Source organism: Poeciliopsis prolifica, unplaced genomic scaffold (assembly GCF_027474105.1).
Source record: "Poeciliopsis prolifica strain line A6 unplaced genomic scaffold, Auburn_PproV2 SCAFFOLD032, whole genome shotgun sequence".
Taxonomy (NCBI): Eukaryota; Metazoa; Chordata; class Actinopteri; order Cyprinodontiformes; family Poeciliidae; genus Poeciliopsis; species Poeciliopsis prolifica.
Genome location: NW_026562407.1, coordinates 3,641,547 through 3,666,485, shown reverse-complemented (window position 1 = coordinate 3,666,485; position 24,939 = coordinate 3,641,547). Strand labels below are relative to the sequence as shown.

General features: G+C 37.5%; 1 protein-coding gene across 1 annotated transcript in view; it reads right to left on the bottom strand.

Moving 5' to 3' along the window:
• LOC129373174 (collagen alpha-1(XXV) chain) overlaps positions 1–24,939 on the bottom strand; it is a 186,049-nt gene that overhangs the window by 82,934 nt on the left and 78,176 nt on the right. The window contains exons 3-4 of the mRNA XM_055050960.1: positions 8,759–8,803; positions 3,546–3,553 (exon numbers count right to left, since the gene is read on the bottom strand). Coding sequence (XP_054906935.1) covers positions 3,546–3,553; positions 8,759–8,803 — 53 coding nt within the window. The remainder of the gene's footprint in view (positions 1–3,545; positions 3,554–8,758; positions 8,804–24,939) is intronic.

The following is a 24,939-nucleotide window of genomic DNA, read 5'->3' as shown; positions in this document are numbered from 1 at the left end:
AATTTAGCTCAGTGAACTATTACAGGAAAGTAAGAAAATTGAACAGGTCAATGTTTTTTGTAGCAAATAAAAAAAATAATTTGTAGCAAATAAAAAACATAATTCTAAATGTCAGAAGGCACCAAGAAATCAACATAATGCAGATACATCAAGACAAACTAATCCATAAATTCAGTTTTATGAAATTAGACAGAATAAGCAAAAACAAAGCCTAGAAAGTCAAGATAATATCTTGAATGTGTCACTATTTAGAAAGCAAACCTGCTAGCTATGAGTTCCAATTAATAGTAGCATTGATGGCTGATAACAATATTTATTGTTACTGACATTGAATAAGAAGCAATTCACAATGAGCCAAGAGCTCCAGAACATTATGACCTTACTGTTTCAAAACATGCTGATGTCAACGGACATATACAGGCATATTCTTTTGTGCTCCAGGTGCTTTTGCATGGTTTCTGACATAACATTGTATTTTGAGGAGGAATGGGGTGGTGCATCATCACAAAAATTCTGTAAAATATTCACGGATTTTTCTGTGGAGCAAAACTTCCTATTTATCTGCAAAAAATTCACTATTTCTCAGAGATTTTTGAAGAGCATATCTAATATATTCAATAGAAAATGCAGCTTGGGAAGCTGGAAAGACTGGGAGAAGAGACATCATATTATTAGATGATGTCTGAAAATGAGCCAAACTCGGAGTGTCATTTATTTTTCCTTGGCACTGATTGGCTGTGCGCCCCAGAGCAGAAATAAGAAAAACTAGATGTTATCTTATGCAGTAGCCCCAAGATGGTTCCCACCTTTCATTGAAATGCATATTAAGTTATATTTGGTGTTTAAACTCTTAAAATAGACATTTACAAGCTCTTTCAGAGGATGCGTCAAGTACTTGTATATTTTAGCAAGATGGTTCCTGAGCTCTGGGAATAGAGAGGGTCCATCATGGTGTTGGTTTATCTTTCAAACAAATGGTGCTATGAATCTTCAGGTAACTACAAAGGGGATGAGTGATTAACAGTACTGGGACATTCGTGGAAAAGAATTCGTGGAAAGATTTTTCAGCTACACAGTGATCCCAAACCCACAGCCAAGAAAACTCCCAGCTGTGTTTAGGCAAAGGTGATAAAGCTGCTAGAGTCACCAAGTAAATCACTTGCCTTGAATCTTCTTGATTTGAAAATCTGTAGAACAAACTCAAGATTGCACAGAAGAGGCTGATGAACCTTAAAGATAACACTTTGACAACATCTTTCCACAACAAAAACATCTTGAACTTATTAGCAAAAGCTACTTTTACAACTAAAAATGTAATCAGTTTCAGTAAGACCACTTAATACTCATTGTACTTTGAATATAAAGAATACTTTCACATAATTTTACAATGCATGTGGATTACTTGGATTGCTACAAATACCTAATGTGAACTTTAGGTCAGTAGATCTGTATGTATGAGCAAAAAACAGGTGTTCAATATTATTCAATTCAATTATTGTCTCAACTTTATATATTTATTGCTGTTTTTTGCTCTTCATTGAAAATATCAGTGAGCAACCAGCTGGTCACAACATAATCCTGCAAGGTACTCAAGTGGTTTAAATGTATAATCTCACACAATGAACAAGTTTTATTTGTTTTAATAAATCATCCTCTATGCATGGCAGTAAACTACCTGAATCGCACAAACGGTTCAGACAATTTTGGGACTTCTGTCCTACTTCGAGACATCTCACAGAATGATTTCATTTGTCAGCCATAAGGCCTGGCGAGAGAAGCTGAAAAGCAAGACCACCTGCACTTACTTATATCCCAGAGCCCCACGAGCGAGTGTCTGAGAAGGCTCAGAGGATTAACTTACAACTTTTACAGCTCAGTCGGCACACGCTATTATACCTATTCAGCCACACTTGCCTCTGGGCTATGCACAAAAAAAAAAAAAAGAAAGCAGCGGCACGCACACATATGTACACACGCGGTGCCCGCTTGACCTGGTTATAAAGCAAGCTGTCACAACCCTGCTGCTTATGTGTGCATGTATGTGTTTTTCTTCATCTTTAGGGGAAACTCTGAAGTTTTCCATCTGTTTTGAGGAGTGAATCTGTGATCCGCAGCCTGCGTAATGAGGTGAGATAATCTCTGCAGGTTCTGGAAGCTGCCAGGGATGGATGATGGTAGCAGGAATGTTATAAAACAGACTGCCCAGATGACAGCAACAAGGGTCCCTATTAGAGGAAGGCAGTGATGAAGAAGTAAATTTGATTATGTATTATGATTACTCACTCCTGCCAGCTGGCCATCACATGTATTTGTGATGCTACTAAAAAAACTGGATTTTGTGTTTGCCCCTTTACTACATATGGTTCATCACCAGTAAGGTACAGAGTTAGAGTTAAAATTTTAAATAAAAAATTCTAAAAAAGCAACATAATCTAACAGATTTAGTCTCCAACAGAAAAGCAACAACTATTAATATTGATTACACGATGTTTTCTACAACATTAAGTTTGATGGACTCATGAGAACGTAAATATGGCTGAATTAGTTGGATAATCTTCTCTGTGATTTTGGTTCATAACTCAGCTTAAACCTGTGTCCCCTTGACTGTTCAAAAACAAAATATGAAAAAACAGTTATCAGAATTTGATCAGATTAACTAATCAATGAGGTTCCTTCAACTTCTATTCCATACAACCATGTGAAGCCTAGAGTTTTGTGATTCCACAGACTTTTCACAAAAGCACATTTCCCATCGCCAGGAAAACGTTTTGTGTGAAGAAAACTCTGGACCGAATAACAAGGAGAAGATAGAAAACAACAAGGACCATTGACTTGATGAATTAGTTAATCAGGAGTATTCTATAGGATGCCGCTGACTCAAAATATTAGAAAGGTGCTAAAAGGTTAGCTGTTTTAGTGTTTTAGTGATTTCTCTTAGCTTCAACATGGCATCGATATTAAGAACTGAAATGTTTTATTGGACAGTAAATAAATCAGTGTTGGTGCCAAAAAAATAAAAAATCATTCTGATATGATATCCCTAATGAAATTATTTACTTTTTAAAACACATCTGAACATCTCCAAATATAATTTCAATGTTCCTTCTTCAGTAAAATGGCTTCTGTACAGACAGACAGACAGACAGACAGACAGACAGACAGACAGACAGACAGACAGACAGCGTTGCTCAGGCATACATGTTGTCTCTTAGGAATATTCTGCATAGCATTTCATGCTGGACTGTTTTGTGCATTTTTGGCTTGTCGACATGTTGCCAGGCAACTTCACAAGGAAAACAAATGAATTCAAGGTGAATTAAGCACAAAAACATGCGTGTGCTCATCCATCCTCTTCACAACCAAACAAGAGACCTTGAAGGGTTTTGCTGTTTCTCCCCTTCACAGTGAGGAGTCAATGGACCACAGACATGGACCCTTTTCACTTCTGGGGCCTTTGTTTTCAAATGGTAGGTATTTATCAACATTTTCTGGGGTTTACCTTCACATCGATCTCTCAAGTGGAGAAACAAAGCAGGAATACTTACAGGAGGACCTAAAGGAGAGAAGAAAACACCAGTTAGTGATCTTTCAAACAGAATAAAACAATCACTAAAACATTAGACATTAAACTCTTCTTTCACTATGTCAAAGTGCTTCTTAGTATGGAACTAAAACTTTGTTTTCCATTAAGTTGGGGGAAAATGCCACCAGGCCTGGCAATCACATTTTAAATTTGTAAGTGGCTCTGATTTTATTATACAAGGGGTTGTGTGCTTGTTAAAAATCTCCAACAATTTTTGTGAGGTGACACTTTTTCCCCAATTACTGGAGCTCAAAGGACTCTGTGAGAGGAAAAATGCTGCACTCCCCAGAACCAAGCAAATATTGGGCTTTTATTAAAAAGGTTCCCAGCTGCTTCAGCCCTGAGAAAAGGGATTTTATTTCTTTACAATCTCTACGTTCCACCAACCCGCTCTTCTTCATGACTTGCCCAAATCGCTCTGACAGCTGGGGCCCATAAGGAGTCATGAGATTGAGGCTCAGTGGGCCGAGCTTCTACGGTGCTGTATAATGGACGATTGAATTAAAGGGGACCACTTTGGTTTTAATACATCTGCTTCAATGTGTGTTTTCTGACACATTTGGCTGTGATCAAATGGTTTTTCACCAAGAGGTCTGGAATAAACTAACAAAACCAATTGGAAAATGTGATAAATGGGCATGATTTGGTTCAGTGCAATAACAAATCAGTTGTTTGGGAAGTTACAATGATTAAATCTTGAGGATCTAATTTAAAACAGGTTCAAATAATTAATTATAAACACGCAGCATTGTACTCAAAGCTGTATTTGTAATCAACAACTTCACATTCTTCCACTGACACCATTACTGACAGCAATACTATTGTTGGCCAACGTTATTGGAAAAAATAGTTTTTATGGACCATAGATTTGCCGACATTGAGGTAAAGCTTATCAAAGTTCAGGGTAGCACAGACAACAGGAAGGAAGAAGAATGGAAAGAAGTATTGAAAATAGGTATGAAGGAAGAGGAACATTAGGTAGGAGTTAAGGCAAGTGGGAAGAAAAAAAAGAAAAAAGTAGAAAGAAAGGAAGTAAGAAAGAAAAACAGGAAAAAAGAAATTTATGTTAAAGTGAAGGCTTGTAGAGAGAAAGGAAGAAAAGTTTGGAAAGTAGAAAGGTACAGAAAGTACGCATGAATACTATCTTACAAAAGTACATTCAAATATAAACTTCACTATATTTCAGTGGGAATTTAATGAAATAGTTTAAATCAAAGTAATTATGAATTGAAAATACAATCATTTGTAGTTTTATTTAATTATTTTAAAACAAAAATCTGAAAAGTATGACATGTTTCTATTTATTGCCTTGATCTGACAGGTTTGCATCTATTTCAAAATAACTCAAATGTAGCAAAAGGGCATAAAACCACTTATGAAAGGCATTTCTTTTTCTTGCCTAGAATTTTCAATAATAAACAAATCTGGACTTTGACTAACCCATGAACACATTTTTGAGCCTTTCCTTTGTAGCTGTGGCTGAATGTGTGCAGTCATTGTCCTGCTGGAGGTCGACTGTTTAAATCTGACCAGTTAGAACCAAAAATGGAGCTCAGTGAAATGTCGAAAGCTTGAGATGCTGTTTCAAACTTCTCCACGGCTTTCTCTCTGCTGTCTGCCGTGTTCCTCAGTGTTCATAATGCCGTTTGTTCACTAATGTTCGCTAACAAAACACATGAGGCCTTCGCAGAACAGCTGTTTTTTACAGTGAGATTAAACTACACACAGGTGGGCTTTGTTTAAAAAATCTGACGATTTCAGAAGGTAATGGACTGAAACTGATTTGTGGCGGGATGGGGAATCAAAGTAAAATGGGACTGAGAATATATTTAGACCAAACATTTTTGGTTTCAATCCATAAAAAAATTCAACTTCCACTTGTTTGAAATCCACCATAGTTCAAAGGCTTCTTATACTCTTGCAAGGAAGGAAGGAGACTGTGGTTTAAACACCAAATTAGACAGTATTGGTGTTTTTTGCAGCGTGAATTATTTTTGTTTAAAAGAAAACTGACATTTTAATACTTTTGCAGCTATATTTTAATGAACGCACATTCACACCAGTGTTTTAGTCATGGTTGTCAACATAAGTAATCCAAAATTTATAATATAATTTGTGATACTACAGAGAATGTTTAAGGTTTTTGTTCCCATTGTCTGACAAACCACTGTGTGCTAAACTCAATTAGTGGGTTTGTGTATTTCCAATTGCTTTTGTCAAGAGGAAACTATTCACATTCTCCACATTTGCTCTGGTTAAAAAGCAAAAAAAAAAAAAGTCTAGACAATGCTGCTTTTAGAAGGATGATGGCATGACATATGTCACCTGTGTTTCAGTCACATAATTTCTTTTTTGTATAAATCTCAAAGGATCAAGCATTGTGCTGCACAAGACTTTTTAATATCCTTTTGGTGACTTTTAACAGTTCATTCTTGACCCGTTTGTTCCACTGTCAGACTCGCGCGGCGAAACTCGTCAGCTCCAGGATCAGTTGCTCCTTTCATTGGTGCCGGCACCAAACTAACAAGTCTTGATTGTTCAGAAGGAAGGAAAATATTTAACCAAACCTTTCCAGCAATGACTACCTGTTACAACATTTTGACACTGTGGCGTTTCCATGGGCAAAAACCTTATTCATCTCACTCTTATTTTTTCTTTTCCATATAAAGGCAGAAAGCAGCACAGTACTCCTAATGAAATATTTCATTCATATTTAACACTGGAAAATATCGCTACGTCCGTTTTCCAATTTTTCTTCCTGTCACTTCCAGCAAGGCCTGACAGCTTCCTTCTGCCTTTAGAAAGAATACTTCTGGTTAGGAAAAAACATATGACTCGCTTCAGTGTAAAAACAGAGCTATGAGAACTTCTGGGATATTCGCAAATGGCTTATAGTGAAGAATTTGTTACATGTGTCCATCAGTAACTTTTTTTTTATTATCAGAAAAACAAAAACTGAAAAATCACGGTTCAAATTGTTACATTTAGCTCCTGTTTTGTGGGATTCAAAGCATAAGTACTCCAATGTTTAACCAAGCAAGATTTCACCAGAAGGAAATATTAACTTTTACACATCAATCTGAAACTATAATTGTAATACAACTTGAACATTTCCATATTAAACTGCTTGTATTTCATTAGGATTTTACATGACTGACCAGCACAAAGCAATATACTACTGTGAGGTAGAAGGAAAAGCATGAACTGTTTAAAGACATGTTACAAAAAAACACAGAGAACTTGCAGAAATCCAGAATCAGCTGACAGGAAACTTCATAAATCTAACACTGCACATCAGCCTCTCAGAGAAACATGGTGGTGGCAGCATCATCTTATGGGCATGTTCTTTTTGTCCAGCAGAGAGCAGAAAGCTGCTCAGTTAATGGGATGATGGATGAAGTTATTAATTGGGCAATCCTGGAAGAAAACTTGTTAATGTCTGCAAAAGGGACTTATAATGAATGTTACTCTTTTAAGATGTTTATTTATAAGAAGTTTGCAAACCATTGAACTTTTTCCCTCCATCTCACCATAACAGTATTTGTTACTTTTGGTTAGTCCGGTCCCACTAATTTACACAGAAATTTGTGGCCACACTGGACAAAGTTCATGTTCCTGGCTGGCATCTACTAAACCTCAATATTTTGTTAACACACATCATCCAAAATTTAAATGCGATTTTGATGATATTACACAGTCTATTGAAGCTTCGTGTTCCTATTGTCTGGCCAATCACTGTGACCAAAACACAATGAGCGGGTTTGCTTATTTCCAATTGATTTGTCAAGAGGAAACTATTCACATTCTCCCCATGTCCTCTGGTTTACAAAGGGGAAAAATGTCTCTATACAATGGTGCCTTTAGAAATATGATGACAGGTTTTATGTTTATTTGGAAGTTAGGTTGAGAATAAACAAAGCCCAGTGGTGTTTCAGATTCACAGCTAGCTGTAGCATTGAAGTTTTTTTTCTGTCATTTCAATTCCCAGTTTTCATCTCGTGGCTGTGAAGTGGTGCACTGGAACACTTTTTTCATCGCATGAATAGAAAGATTGGGAAAACCGAGCCACACTAATTTACAAGATGTATAAAGTGACCTTGAAAAGGATCATAACTTTGTGAGAGAAAAATCAAAGTAAAGGAATTAATTTGATCTTTATTACTCAAACAGCAAACCTCAATTGATTGGATTTAATTTCTCTCGACTTTAAACAGCTTTTTATTATTTAAATTTTCCCTCAAAGACTGTTGGATTCCCAGCCTGTGAATCCAGACATGCTCCCTTTGCTTTACCCTGCTCGTATAAATCCTTTTTTTACAAGGGCAGTACTTTGGTTTCCCAGCCTTTTTGCTGTTCTCTGTTGCACTGTGCTCAAGTGTGGAAGGCCAGCACACTCGAGAGCCCATTATCACTTTTCTATCAGGTGAAGGGAGTGTGGATGCAGCTCTCCGCCAAGTGCATGTTCTTGCTGCAAATTCAATTTGGGGCGACACTCTTTGGCTGTGGAGGTGTCACTGTACAAAATCTCATTCCCCTTGGTATTCGAGGGCTCAGCTGGGCCAGGGTTCTCGATTCCGATCAGGAGGGGGTGTGTATATGAGCGAATGAAAGAGTGAGATTGGACATATTAATTGCAGCCACGGCAGAAGGAATGCACCCAGCTTCTCCTTCCTTAAGGTTTGATATATCAGGGCATTCAATTACAAGCACAGTTGCCTTAACCAGAAGTAAGTCGGCGAAGAAACACAGGTTATAATGATCTAATCCGTCTTTTACAGTATTTTGGTGAAACAAAAGAAAACAAACCCAGTCTGCTTTAGGGGTTTAAGTTTAGTGCGGTTCACAGCATTTCTTTGAGGTTTTGATGAGGCCATTTCAACACGTAGATGCTTGTGGCTGTGGCGTCTTCCTTTAGCATCCAGTTTATACCAAGCTTTTCTTATAAATGGTCAAACATTGACTCTTCTCAATAAATTGGTTGACAAAGAAAGTAAAGGTGCATTTCCATAACGATACCCAGAAATTTTCTTCCTTGTAACTTTATCCTCTAAAAAAATACATTGTACTTCTAAAAGACGACAGTAAAATCTACTGGTGTCCAATTGAATTATTTCTTTTCTAAATTCATAGAACAAGACAATTCTCATCTCTGATCTAAATTATAAATGTACAAACCAGGTTCTCCGTCGCGCCCTCTCCTTCCTCTCTTACCAGGAGGTCCTGGAACAAAAAGAAACAAAATACGTTTAGGTCTAAGACTTGATTGCCTTAAATATGTATGAGTTTGATATTCTTCAACCGTTCTCACAGTCATATTGCTTTCTGTAAGCATGAGAAGGCACACAGAGAGCAACTGGACATTAACTTTAACAGCCGCATTCAGATATTTATACTGATGGATCATACAAAAAGGCAGCCAACTTCCAAGTCATCACTACAATTTATTTTCAAGAGGGATGCCATTGTTTCTGAAATTTTGTACAGGGATCGTGTTTCTGTTTTTTTTTTTCTTCTGTCAACTATTGTCCAGTTATTGCTCGTAAACACGTAGTTCCTCAAACCATTGGTAATCATCGACTGCAAAGTGCACTTTGCAGTCGATGATGCCATGTTCAATCATACAATAATGTTTGACTTCACAGCTTTACATCAACTGGATTGTGAAGATCTGCTCATAGATACATTTTATGTATCACTTTCCATGTAAACATGTTTCTGTGTTTACAAAACAAGTTTATATAACAGCAAAAAAACAAAAGACCAAATAAAATGAGATGAAGATTGTAGCTCACATTTTCCCTTACTTGCAGGCTACAAGTGTTACTTGGGTGCAAAATGCAGGACTGCATTGAAACCTCCTTGTATGATACTAAGCCCTGAATCTGATCCCACCGTTTGGCTCAGCTTCGACCTCAAACTCTGCTCCTTTTGAGCGGTCTCCAAGATAATGTCAGGCGCTGCCAGTGAGGAGTCCGGGCTCAGTTCAATGTAACCACAGGTGGAGTTTGACTCCCACTTTACAACATGAGCCCCGTTTGCTTCCACAGGTTTGTTTTTTGAGGTTTTGTAAGAAACAGAAGGCGGTTTACTGCACTTGGCACTCACTTCACTTTAACTCACTTTGTAATGACACTTGACACCTCTGAAAGGAATATTTCGTAGGACATTATGACATCCTTCTGATTTCTGTGGTATGACAGCTGCTAAGAAAACATTTGCCATATGGTGGCTGCTGTTCCAGGCAAAATACCTTACGTTATTTGCAAATATCACCATGGTTTATAGTATTCCTCACTTTATTTTTCATTCTAATTTCAGACTTTAAGGGAAGCCAGTTGAAATTGCAGAGAGATATAAAGATAAAAAAAAAAAACTTCACTGAGACCCATGTATGTGCCAACAATAATATTTCGACTTCAGAAAGAAAAAAAGATTTACTTTATGTTAGCAAAAATAGTCAAAACAGGTTTTCAGATATATTTAAAAAAAAAACTGATCAAGGGCTCTGGCTGTAAATGAAATAAGACTTGGTGAAAAAGCATTTTGGCTTTAGTTTTCTCACAGATTCCCAAATGCTGTCACGGAACAATGGTTTTTGGAGAAAAAAATAAATAAAGTGCGGCTGGGAATTTTACGATGAGGGTCAGCAACTATGAACAATCTGTTAAAACCTTTTCAGCACTTTTTTTTTTTCGTTTGCCTGTCACTGAAATAAATCAAAGTAAATTTAATATTCTTTCAGATGTATGGTCAGACATAACAAAATGGATGCTGTGGTTTTGTGTGTTTCACATTGTGTTCCACATTTGGTGGCGTTTGCATTTTAGAAAGTGATGCAGCAGATAATATTTTCTCTCATGCTGAACTAGAAAGAGGAAAGTGTCAGGAGAGGTATGATGGTTTGGCTCCGTGTTTAGCTATGCTAGCAGGGTGGTGGACTGGAAAGCCTTGTCAATCAGTCTGCTTTGTGCCAGGTTAAAATCTCTCTACAACTATCAAATGAACTGTCCAGGAATTGTCTTCAGACAGTTGCTTGACAGTTTAATGGTTTAAGTGGTGGTCCAACATTTTCTGTGGCAACATCTTGGGGTTGACAGTTTCCTGTTTAAGCAAAATACTGTAAGGACAAATGGTGTTCATTTCTATCACGGGATCAATCATGTATCTGCTGATGCCTAAGCTTTTAATTTAACCAGAGAGGATTATTTCTTCATGCCTGTCAAAAACTTTTCAGCTAGCTTTGCAAGACTTTTTCCAGTTCCAGGTGAAGCTTACTTCATGTTAGCATGCATGTTGCAGAGAACAAAGCAAGTCAATATTCAGATTCCCACTGAGATAGAGCATGTTAATAAACGTCCTGAATCTGTTCAGCTTAAAGAGTTGTGAGATGATGGATGTAGATATAAGAACATATGGAGACAAGTTTGAGATGATAAAATCCCAAATGGCCATTGGAAACACAGAGAATCGAACAGCAACTGAATGATGCCATCTTGCCAGGAGGTTAATTTTTTTATTTATTTTTTTTTATTTTAAATCTTGTACACCTTGTATCGATGCCACTGAGAAATACAATGGCTGTAAAAACAAGGTTGCAGAGTCCAAATTGGTACGAGCAAGTTACGCCACAAAATGCAACACCTAAGATTTCAATCCTTTAATAATGACAATGAAAACTAAACACTGCTTCAAAACAATTTAATTAATGCATGTTGCATTTGAAATGCTAGAGTGAAATGTAGTTGTACTCTCTTTCTTTTACCATGACTGTCTATTTTGCTAAATCACAGCATAAACTCAACACAGTCTCCTTTTCACACAATTGAGACAATATGACTCTTTTGTGTCAAAGTTTCTGAAGGAGAAGCATCAAACCCTGAGAACAAAAACAAGTGCATAATACAACCTCCTTTTCCCTTTCAAGAATCAGACGGCATTCAAGTTTTAAATCGCCCACTCTTTCCTAAACTTTACTAGAAGTTGTTTGAAAACCATTTCACACAAAGCATTTGGAAACACTACAAAACATGCAGCTTTAATCCATTGTTTTACGATTTTCTGCAAATATTGTTCATCACAACATTATTTTAAAGTTATGGATTGTTTGACATGATAAACGTCCTGTTTATACTTCATGCAACTGAGACACAACTGCCTTTTAGCATTGCCCATCATCCATGAAGTATTGATTGGCCCTGAGCAGTGGCCCTCTTTTCGCTTCTCATTTTCCTCCAAATCAATCAGTCTGAAGCAAGCCAGCACTGGGTGGAGCAATTTACACTACCAGCCATGTCTCAGAGTGCAACGTACATAATCAGACTGCTTAAAGCCCTCTCTCACGATGTAACGGAGCCATTCTTCAGAATGAAAGTCAGACTTTTGCCAAAAACAGCAAACAGTGTACCACTTGTAACCTCCAAGCAAATCAGGTTTAAGGAGAATTGGCTTCAGATCTCTCTGTGAGCGCAGATCCACTTCTCTGCAGTATATAATCTGTTTCAGTTTTTATTACACAATGTTTTAGTCATCATACATAAACCCTAAAATTTATTACTTAACTATGCCACAAGATGGGTTAAAACTCAATGCAATCTAAAGAAAAAAAACTGTTTTCTCAAACATATCATGATTTTCCAACGAAGCAGAACCAAATCTAAATCTCACTTCTTTAAAGGCAAAAGGTTTTGCTACAGTTTTTGAAATACAAATAAACATATTGATGTGAAGGGCAGATTTGGAATATGTTCAGACAGATTTTAGAAAGTCTTTATTGACATTTGCCTTTTTGCCCTTTCTACAACTGGGATCTTTGTGCCATGGGGTGGTAGTTTCAACATTTGGTTATATGATTAAGGGTGTCTTGCAATTCAAATTTGGATATTTCAGAGGTCCAAGTCAAATGAAGTGCAGAAGAATTTAACGTTTTGCACCCACTTAATGCTGTTAAGAGTTCAGGAAGGGTTCGAGCCTGTTCCCACAGTCAATGAGCGAGAAGTACAGTACACACTGGACATTTCACCAGCCTAATCGCCGAATCAATCAGTAAACGTATTTTAACATCTCGTGCTTTTTCATGGATCCTTCCTTCAAAATACAAATGATTCCCAATTACAAATCAGGAATACTAAAAAATGATTTTTTCTTCTTCTTATATCTTCTTGTATTATAAATCTTTACGATAAATTTCACTCAGCTAAAATTTGGCATTGGCAGGTCAAAGCTAAATTTAATTTAGACATCTTGATCTATGACCCAAACTGGGTCCACATCAGTGGATCTCTATATATAGCATGCAGGCACTTTGTTGGTTTCTAATGTTTTACTTTTAGTGTCACGGCAAAATTCTCAAACATCAAACAAACATGTTTTGCAGCCATATGTTTCTTGCAAGTTAAGTAACTGGAGAGGAAATGTGATTATCCTCACATTTCCTCTCCAGGAAGCCAAATATACTGTGTGAGATTGTGATTTGTAAGAATGCATTTTTTATATATACATTTAAGCGTAACAAATGAAAAATGTTTCTCACCGTAGACTTAATTTATCTTTTTACACCATGTTTACAGTCCATTTAGCCACTGTTCCATTTATTTAACTGGAACTCTTCAACAGCTGTCCAAATTTGTGGTGGAATATTTTAACCACTACTACTCATGACTAAGGTCCAAAAGGACATTTAAAACCCAGTGGCAAGAGGTATGTAAACGTTGGAAATGGGATTCTGCTTTAATACAATGCTTAATGCAACATTCTGTACAAATATTTGGCAAAATATCACTTGGTTAATATACTTTCAAAAACAATGGCTTTGAACAAGCATAAAGTTGCTTTGCATCATTTGGTTTAGCTGAACTAAATCATGATAGGGTCAGCTCTGATGGTCTCAAGATGGCTCCAGCCACCCTCAGAACTTGAATCTCAGCGTTTCCTTGAAATGTTGAGAACATGCAAGAAGAAAAACCTCTGCTGATCAATGTCTTTTGAAGCATTCCTGGGACTTATGAAGAAGTAGTCAAAACAGACTTTAATATACCCCATTTAATACCGCAACAAGGATGGATGAGTTTATTAAACCTCACAACACTTGGGTATCCAGGTCAACGGAACTAAAACTGCACAAAAGCTGGCTTTCTTCTGCATAGTACAACCATTTGTTACTTTACAAGTACATTTTTGTGGAAACGTCTGGCAAAAAGGCACCCCTTCAATCCAGAATCATTATTCTTTGCATGACAACGAATAAATCAATACATGAAATGCTAATTCATAGGCTGCTGAGTCTGGTGTCAGAGGGAAACTATGGAAATTTAACAATATTTTAAAATAAGTCTGGTCTCTGAAGGTCACTGCTTTCCTCATTCTCCACTGACAAATGTGAGCTGTTGTCATGAATAGAAACTGCAGACTCCAAAAGCAAGCAAAGAATGCCTAACAAGCAGATTAATTATGTAATAAGTGCATTTTCTGGAAAACGGACGAGTAAAGCTCCTGCACACAGGATTATAAGGAAGTTCAATACAGAAACCTGACAGACAAGAGTGGGGACAATGTATTTGTCCGTGAGGTTACACAGACCCAGAATTCTGTCTGAACATATCCATCACTTTTTGACACGAACATCCAGTTCTTTCTTACGGTAGTCACTCCAACCATATGAAAACCTGGACTGTGTCTCCATCACTTCCAGAACGTCCATATGGTCATCAGTTATTGGTATTGTCGAAGGAAACGTTAAAGGTCCCATTAGTCTTGCGACCTACTGAATTGGATCCGGAAGAAGAGCACTTGTACTCTCACTGACCTGGACTTCTTGTGCTAACCCCTCAACTTCCTCAACCACTTTAGGAGAGACGACAAGCCAGAGGCACAACGAGTTTCCGCACAAAGAAAAAAAAACACACAAAAAACCCCCCTGCTTTTTAGAAGAACAGTTATGCTTGCTTAAGACATTTGAGATCAGCTTCTGGAAAACAAGACTTCATATTACTGTAGTCTTATAATAGACACAAATCTATGTCATTTCAAATAGCAGCTGTATTAAAGGCCTGGCAAAAAAAGACTGTACAAATTTATGCAAGGATGATGTCTGAAATTCTAAAACCGATAAATAATTGTGACGTAAACACCTACTGAGTTTGAGTTTTTTTGGAAACAGTGCTGGTTGTAAACTCTTATGGCTACTTTACGCACCTAAAATACAGTAAGTGGTAGGGCAGGGAGATATTTTTATACAGCAGCAATGTTATTCTAGCTAGAGTCCTTGTATTTCTCACCACTAGCATCTTAGCATATAGCTAGCCTTCCTGATGGCCTTATTTAACAAATTCGTTTCAGCTGCAAATTAGCTGCTGCTAGTCTTCAGGAGCCTCCTCTGCACTTCAAAAGCTCTCTGTCCTTAACAGACAGTCTGCTCTGACCTATCTTGTAAAGAACATCAGTGCTGTGACTCCAGTCTAGTTTATTGTTTAGGACAAATTTACCATCTCCAAGTCGGTTTCCTGACTGGTGAGTCCGTGCCCGAGGAAATCCACCATCAGCTCATTGGTTTAACCAAATGAAAATCAGTTCTCCAAAAAAAATGAGTCAGGGGCAAAATAAAAATTAACAGAACTCTTTTTTAAAATTATTTCCATTTAAAGGTTCATACATGGGTAGGGAGATATTGACCAGCAGCACACAATATTGCACAAAATATTACACAATATTACCTTTCACTTCACAGTTGTGTGTTACTGAGTTTTTATCTTTTATATAAAATCCTAATGAAATGCACAGAGGTTTGTGGTGTAATGTGACGAAATTTGTGGATACTATTGAAAGGCATTACATAATGTCCTTTAGAAGAGGAAACCCCTTGTTTTAATGGTAGAGATGCTTTGGCAAAAATAGCCAGAAATACAAACAGGTATGAGTTTTATGTAGTGCTAGGCTACTACTAAGTATGGAAACTCCTTTATCCTTTGCTATAACAGATTGTAAAGATCTGTTTGGCAAAGTAATATAAACAGACATTTCAGGAAGAATTTGGATCTCTACTTTAATTTTCCCCAAGACCCACATTTGAATCCCAAACTGACCTAGAAAAACAATGTCCTGCAGGATATTTAACATCATTCTCCGATTCTGCGGCATAGGTCTTCATTATCCCTATTTTCAACTCCGATGCAACAATTTCCTGAGTAAATATAATGATTACATCCATTTCCTAAATACGTATTTGCAATTATATTTAATTCCTTCCCCAGAAAAAGAGACCATTGTGTCTGATTTTTACATTTACTCATTTTTCCCTTTTTTTTTTTTTGTGCGCTAACATAAATTCTTTACGGTTCACACAGACACACATTAAGACACACTTAAATCAATATAATGCTGACAAACCACTACTTCCCGTCCAATCAAATTTATTCTCTGTTATAAACCTTCTATTATGAGCTGCAGGAGTTGTGTTTACATAGCTCAGAAAGAAGGATTAGTTTGGGGGAATTTACAGTAAAGCAAGAAATCTCCCTGATTGCTTTGTAATTTGGATCTAATAAACACTTAGAGGGTGTAATGAATGCCTGCTTTGCTCGATTCTACCACTTTCTTAACAATTTAAATGCAGCAACATGACAGAAATGTCATCATGTCACCAACATTAAAATTAAATTTCTGAAGCAACGGTCTTTGTTCGACTTAGGAACTGTTAAGGTGTCTCCCAGCAGGAATATGAAAGTGATTACATGAGGCAACGATCACTGCAACTGTAAAAAAACAGAAGCTGGTTTCTGTTTTAACTTAATGATGCTTTTGTTTCCCCCTGTGAGTATATCTGCATGAACGCTTAGGAGTGGTCTGATAGCTTGAAATGAATTCATTTCTCAATTCATCCCAGAGGAACATAGCCATTTTTTGCCAGGTGGAGTGTGTGTTGGTTGGATTCTGCCCGTTTGTCCAGATGCCAGTTATGAGTTCATTAACTAGGGAGTCTATCCATTAAGATGTGAGAAATTGTCTTGCACGGCAGACTCTGATTGAAGTTAGCATTAAAAACGCATCTTTCTTCTGCTGCACTATATAAAATATCCAGCCTCAACACTTAGATTATCCTTACAGAGTAATTACCGTCAAACTGTTTCCCCGCTCTGGATTAGACTTTTTTTAATTTTTTTTTTATTTACATTTAGGGACTCAAGCAAGCAATTCCTTCCCGAAACTAAATTCTTTCTCAGAGAAGAGAAATGACTCGAATTCGAGCATGCCTGGAAGGGATGCATGGATCATCTCCGTTTTTGCTCTGGTTCAGTGTTCAGGCTGGAAGACTCCGGGAGGACCGGGTATCCTTTAAGGGAGCCTTTTCATCACCTTCAAAGATCAATGTGTTTTCCTCTGGCAAGAGGCTGAGTGCGAGGATACTTGAAACCCACCCCGTTAGCTGCACACTGCAATTATTCTTCCCGCAGCGCTGACTGCGGTCGTGATGGAGGCAGAACACACTCCCTGATGAGGCGAGGTCGGTAATAAGCCGATCGATCAGCCAAGTCGTGTCGCTTTATTCTGGGAGCTAAACTGGCACGGACTGCTATCCCAACAGCTCTGTCAGAAACCTCCGCCGTGTCCTTAGCACATCCAGCAGCTCAAAATACAGTTGCATGAGACGGGGTGTGACTTTTGGGGAGGCTTAAAATTATTAGCTGTTAAATTTCAAAATGCACTGTTCTAAAAATCAAAGAGATGAGACAGGCTTGGCTTGGCCCAGCTAAGGTGTAATCCACAATGAAAATTAATGGGTTTTTTGAATGTTAACCCAGTTATATCTTGGCATTCTTTCACAATGGATTCCAGAGCCTGTTAAAAACCCACTAAACCAACAATTTAAAAAAACACTTGCCATGATTTAGAAGTAATCTAACGTCTGATCTCCAACAAAACTATCATCTTCCACCTTTGCCTTTCTACCAATTACCAGAGTCATAAAATCATAGCAAACAACCAACCGAAAGTCCAAAGATCTTAAATCTGAGTTTGTGATTTGTAAAACCAATACAAAATGCTCATAAAATTAATGTAATTCATCAAGTGAAATATTCTCTTTGAGCAAACAGCAGACCTTCTAGTTTTCCCTCAGGAGCATTGAATTCCCGCATTTAATCAATGGTTAAGACCTCTGATTTAGTACTGTTGAAATTAATCTCCTTTCTTCACTCGACTATAAAATGCTCATAGATTGAATGGCTGCTAAGCGAGAAGACCAAAACTTCGAACCTTGTTTGTCTTTTAAAGGGCATTTTAAAAATTACAATGCGTTGTGTTATTTTGTAAAGCTGCAAAGGGATATCTTCAATTGTACGTAAAATGCCTCGGAAGTTAATTGTATCGATATTTTATGCAAAACAGTGCATAAATGTTGTTTTTATTGTTTTCATTGCATTTTTTTTTTACAAATATCTGATCTAAAAAGTGTGGCATGCATTAAAAATTCAACTCACCTGCATTTAAAACTGAACCATCTTTAGCTGCCATTACACCTATAGCCTTTTTTACAGCTTTTTGTGTCTGATATGTTTTTGTGCATTATCCTTAGTAAAATAACTCTAACTCAGTCAGATTATAATAAAAGTGTCTGTCACAGATTCTCAATTAGATTTAGATCTGCATTGGTTCACAATAGCACATGAATATAGTTTGATCTAACCTTTTCCACTGAACCTCTGACTGTGTGTTGGTCTTGTTGTTTAGGGACTTGAATGGTGTAATAATAGCTACTCTATAAAAACTATATGAAGTTCAAATTGCATATAAATCTACAACCCAGATGCTTCTGAATAAAGACACTGTGACAGCAGTGAGTATTAGGGAATTCTTTAAACAGTTTCTCTTGAAAATGTAGAGATTTGTTTGGAAGGTTTTGAACTGCTATTCCTTTTGAATATGGCTGAAATGGCTGAGTTATGTGATTTGACTGTGCTCCTTTATCCTTTGCTTTTTACCGTCTTAGCTTAGTCAGCAGCAGCCTGCGGAGTATAAGATATTAAAATTTCTTAAAATAATGAGGAAAAATACTGCCAAATAACCAGCTTTATGCCACTTCTTTCCTACTGTGTATTCCTGACCCGGTTAATGAACTCACTTCTTAGTTATAGTTCTTACCACAATATGTAATTGATCACGTTTGTGATGCTTTTACACATCATTGGACCTTTTAGTACCCCAGATTTAATATCAGACTGTCCCAAATAATGAGCTAAAGTTACTCTTATCACATTGTGATTCACTTAAGAGTGTCCTGCCTTTCTACCAGCATCTCCACCTGGCCAGTTTGTTTCTGGCACTTTACAAAGTTTAAAGACTGATTGTGTATGAACTTTTAAAGAAATTATGCTGAGATTACATTACGCACAAACTTTATTTATTAATTAGCTGTATTCTGGTGGTAATTAGTCTAAAGGAAGGTGAACCCAAATGCACCCATTTGCTTGAAAAACAACACTGAATACAATTTCCTGACGTTGTGTGAATTTATAACATTACATTCCAATAAAATATAAGCTTGTGGTTGCAAAATGTTTAAAAGTGCAAGGCGGTGAAATACTTTTGCAAGGCACTATGAAGTGGGTTTAGACACAGTCCCATACCTGCTGACATGACTGCTGGCTGACCTTATCGACACCAGGAATGTGTGAGCCAGTAGGCAAAACATGCATGTGTGTCTGCGGTACGAGAGGCGGCAGATTTAAAGAAGCAGAGCTGCTTCGTATGGACCGCTAGGCCTCAAACTGCTCAAGGACAGTCGCCCCAGTTCAACACAGATGAAATCACTACAAAAAAAATAACTGTAGTCAAGTGAAACATATTAGGATTCAAAACTATATTACTGGACTTGCATAGAATATTTTCAGTTGAAACAGCCATTCAGGTTAGTGACATTCAACAAAACCGACATTTCTTGTACGGTAAGTAGTACAGTGCAAGCTGGCACTTTTTGGGGGTAACAAATTGTGTTTTTATATTTCATGAGGTCAGGTGTTTCCAACAACCACAACACTCTTTTCCTAAAAGCCAGTCAAATTGCCCCCACAGCCTGCGATAGCTCTGGAAGTGGTAACTGTGAGGGGTACAGCATATGTACAAGCCAAATACTCTCTTAACCCCTGTCCTGCCCTGAGGAAACCATGAAGCCACAGCCTGCTAGCTCCTGCTCATCTGCTCCTTCCCATCAGTAATAGTAATGTCAGAGCATTTCCTGACAGCTTGATACATCCTGCATCCAATCCTGCAGCTGGAAAAACTACCACAGTATGTCTGTGTGACCTGATACACTGTGCCGAGTCCCAGTTCCATGGGAAGTGAAGTCACCAACCACACTAATCCCATTTAGTTATTTCCCACACTATTCTTTTAATTTGTGGTTTATCAGCTCAGGGTTGTCCCCGTTAACTATGCTTTATTTAGTCAATCGTGATGGCCTCAGCAGTGCTTTCAGAAGTTTTTGGGTACAAATTACATATATGAAATCATATTTTTTTGCTTAAATGTTGCCTTAGCAAGGTGCAACTTTAGAAGGCTTTCTAAAGACATTAGCAAATTTCAAATTTCTGAAATTCAAATGTGGAATTGATAACGTTACGTTTTGTTTTTTTCCACACACAGACCTGGTTTTTAAGTAGAACGTATAATTTTTCAAACAAAATGAGACTGGACTCATTCAAATTCGTTTTGGTGTAGCTATACCAAAAAAACAACAATCAGTCAAATTACAAGTAAAGTCAATGATTCCAAAAAACCTTTTTTTTTGTCACTTAAAGTTCTAGTTTTTGATTCCAAATACATTTTTTTTTTGTTCTGAAACCAAATTTTCTCTAAAGCTGAACCACTGAGCTGTAAGTTTAGACGGTGATTTTAACAACAAGGAGGTTTTTCTCATCTGTCATTAATCCTGTTACTTGCAATTCGGCAGTACATCTGACAGCAAAACACACCCTACCATCACATACTAGACAGATGGTAGAGTGTTCTCAGGTTTGTAGATATTGTAGTCAAATTTCTAAGTATTTGTCTTCTCTGAAAATGAAACTATTTTCAGAAGTGATTTGGCTTGTCTATGTGGGGAGCTGCTAGTTTCAGTCATGTTTATGTTCTGATAGGTAGGAAAACGTCAAATGTCTGGAATGGCCTCCCCGAACCTCAATCCTAAGGAGAAATAATGACTATGTTTAAAAGCCAGGTCCATGTCAGGAAACCAAGCAATTAAAAAAAACAAAAATCCATAAAAGTCATCAAACATCCAATTAGAATTATATCAGAAATTCATTTTTCGCAACAGGTGGAACTTTGTAAATAATATTCAACCAAATGTCAGGAGTGTTGTACATATTTGACACTGTATGTACATGTTTTCAGTCAATTAATGATGTATGATGGATTATTTTGTCCCACAATTTGAACATCCAGAGATGAGAGCTTATGTCAAAGACATCCAAAAGAAAAGAAAAATATATGACTGATAATATTGTCAAATATGACTGCAAATCCATCCCAGTCTGTTCTATACCTGGTTATCCTTGCAGGGTCGCAGGGAAGCCAGCGTCTATAACCAGTTGTCATTGGGTGAGAGGTGGGGAAAGGTTTGGACAGGTCTCCAATTCATCACAGAGACACAAGACATAAAGCCCATGCACATACACACTCACCTGAAGACCAGAGACCTTTCAAATAACCTAACAGTCATATTATTTTGGAGAGTTAGTCAGAGAACCCAGAGGGAAGCCACACAAAGGTAAATTGTGTAAGTTGCCTTAGGCAAGGATTTGAAACACACACCTTCTTGCTGCAAGGAAACAGTAAAAACTGGAGACTAAACTTTATAGCATATTGTTTGAGGCAAAGATTTACTAAGACTTACAGCAGTTTAGAAAACTTGGATTTCATCTCGACTTAAAAAGAACCACTGAGTGCTCAGAAAATGCCCTCACTAAAGATGAGAGTCAAGTTAGCTCTCTGCTGGTTTCTGGCAGCAAAAAAGCTTGATCCATTTTTTTTTTGTTTCTCCATTCAGATATTCGCTGAATCATAAAATCATAGCACAGTATGTCCTTTCAGCAGTGTTTAATCTCTAAAAAGACTCACTTGTTCTGCTGGAACTGTGAAGCTAAAAGTAGCAACATTTAAACATCAAACGTTTTAACCACAACTGTAACCTGCATTCCCTTGTTCACATGTTCTCACATTAAAAACACAAACTTTAGCGTATTACGTTGGGAGTTAATGTGATAAAGCACCCAAACTAGCACACAGTCGTGAAGTGGACGGAAAACTGTAGATGTAATGCAAATACAGGCGATGTCTGAAGGCCTCATTTGTCTTCAGACAACATAAAAACCATGAAAATTACCAGACAGGTCAGGGTTAAAGTTGTACTGAAATTCAAAACACAGTCATAAAACAATATTCCACATACATCTTTTCCCGAGATTTCACAATTTTTCACTATTTTGTCCAACTTTCACCAATAAAATCTAAATATAATTCACCAAAACTGTGGGAAGGGCTAAAGGGGTAATATATTTTGAAGCTCTATAAATGGTGAACTTCAAACCTATAAATCATTAAGCCGGAAATAGCTTGTGGAGACTATTGAAAACAATCAAATTACACAACTTCAAAGCTGTCATAACCACTACGGAGAAGAGAAAAAAAAAAAAAAAAAAAAAGCAAAGTCAAGTTTTGGGAGGATGCTGAAAGCTTTAAGTGTCTGAGTCTGAGAAGCCTCAGTGGGTCTTCAGTGGAAACAAAAATAAAGTGTCGTCATCAAGATGTCCACCAAAGTGTCAGCCAGCTCTGTTTATATTCATAAGCCCAGGAATTCCCTTCCATAAGCATAGTGATGAGCTGCAGTTCCTCAGGAGACAACCTTGAATCAATAAAACGGTTAATTTCAGACATAAATTCAGCAACACTTTCAGATTTATTCTAAAATCAGTGCTTGGTTGAATAATATGTCTAGAACTCCAGGCAGGCATCTGAGGCATAACTCTAACTTGGAAAAGAAATCCTAGAAAAGTTCACTTTGAACAGTGGATGCAAAAAAAAAAAAATCAGCAAATAGCTGATATTTTCTCTAAAGTCTGTCAATATTTTCAAAACTAAGCCAAAGTTTCAAACGGGCTTCTTTTGGAGTTTAGTAACACAAACACGGCAAAAAAAAAAAAAAAAAAAAAGCACACCATAGAATACAGTCTACTAAGCTGTGCTCATGAAAACAAGCTGCACGGCTTGCTGACTCACAACATTTATAGAGCTGATTGAGATTACAGACACTCTCCCAACAACATGTTTCAGGAATTGAGTTTAGTCAGGGAAACCTTTTCTTTCTTCTTTTTTAAAGATTTTATTTTGGCTCTAGAGGCCTTTATTGAACAATATATTTGGAAGACAAAAGGAGGGGAAGACATGCAGCAAATTGCCCGAGACCAGAAATCGAACATAGGAGAACCATGTCGATAACTACAGCTTCTGCACATGGTGTGCAACTGAGCCACCCACCGCCCTCATCGGGGATTCTGATAAAAATCATTATTACTTATTTTACACTCAAACGCTGAGTAAGTTTCAGGAAAACCACAGAGTAGGCTTTTTACTCCTTTCCAGTTGTGAATCTTTCATCACCGGAGGAGCAAAGAAGTTTTAGGAGCAAAAATGTGCGGCACACGCCAACATGCAAATATGAAAGCACTTTGTACCCAATAGGACTTTTAGTTATCAAAGTGACTAGCTCATTTTTTTCTGGTGGATAAAAGTAAAACACGCTATGCCTGCAGGCAAACAGGAGGAGCTTTCTACAACTAAAGTAGAAACGCTAGACATCCAGAACAAAATGCCACAGGAAAAATAACAGATTTTCTTTTCTCTTGAAGTTTCACAGAAAAAGCAATCAAAGAGTTTTGAAAGCGTGAAGTCGACTTTTCCCTCCGCATCGTATTTCCTTCATATGTGTCAGTCAAACTGACCAAGTCAAAGGTTGTAGGAGGAGATGAAAGGGAGCTCATCCTCTGGGGATGAATTGTAATCCTGACCTGTAGTTTCAGGTGGTCAGAGGGCCACAGTAAAGCTGGTAGAGGGGCCCCAGATGTTCATTGGAGAGCATTGTTTCTAGACATTTAATCCTAAACTTCCAAAGGTTTTTGGACAAAGTTACATTTCTCCTTTACTGTAACTTGCATTAATGTAACATGTATGTTAAATGGACAATTTAACAACCAGACTTTATCAATATCCTTATGAGTATTCTCGAACATTTGCAGAAAAGCGATAAAATTCAATATCGTAACCAGAAGCCTGAGAGTTTAAATCCCCTGATAGTCTGTGAAAATAAGCCCTGTGCTGAGAAAGTTAAATGCATCAAACCATTACCCTATCCCCTTTTCTCCACTTTAATTTCAAAGTTCCCCTGAGCGACCAACTTAACCCCCAACTGCGCCGCTGTAGCATCCAAGTAGCCAAATAAAGTGCTGCGGTTTCCTGGGGCAGCTTGCGGGTGAGACTACAACACAGGCAGCTGCTAACAGAGAGTCAGGGATGATTTTCCTTTCCGAACCTACGCAACCGACTCAAAGCATTTAAAGTGGTGCCCCCTGTACCTTCAAAGTGTCGTTCCTAAGCTATGTCAAGATTCAAGTACCATTTGTGCCTCAAATACCTCAGACAAATAAGCCCCAGAACGACAAACTACTCTTTTAAAATATTATAGCAAAGCTTACAAAAATGGCTAGAGGCATTTTTTTTTTACAGCACAGATGGGAGAGCTGTCAATCTTCTCGCCTAACTCTTGGCGAGAAAAGTAAGTCACATTTCCAAAAACACAAGGCCACTACGAATACAGATGTGTTACAAGCATCTTACAGACTTCGAGGGCTTCTGTATTCGAGAGGCAAAAAAAACCAGTGAAAGGACGCAAAATGACATTAACAAATGTTGAACTTAGATTCCAATACATTTCCACTAATACAGGATGTTTAAACAGAATATAACATAAGCAGGAAAGTTGGGCTGAAGTTAGTAAACAGAGAAACTGATTCAGAGTTTTCTTCTTTCCTCCCTCCCTCTCAGTCTGCTCATTCTCCTCAGTGACTCACATACCTGTTTCATCAGACCAAATCCGTAAAGGACCAGCAGAACTTATCAGCACTGCCAGATTGTGCAGCATAGTTGCAATAATCAAACCTACATACCTACAGATCTCTTAGAGACTTCCTGAACTTATCTCACATCTCTGCTTCCTATCATGACTACCAAAATACCTTAAAACCTCCTCAAATCCTCTCTTGGTTTCTGGTGGGAGAACACTACCTGTCGCATGGCTCATTTTTATTAAATTC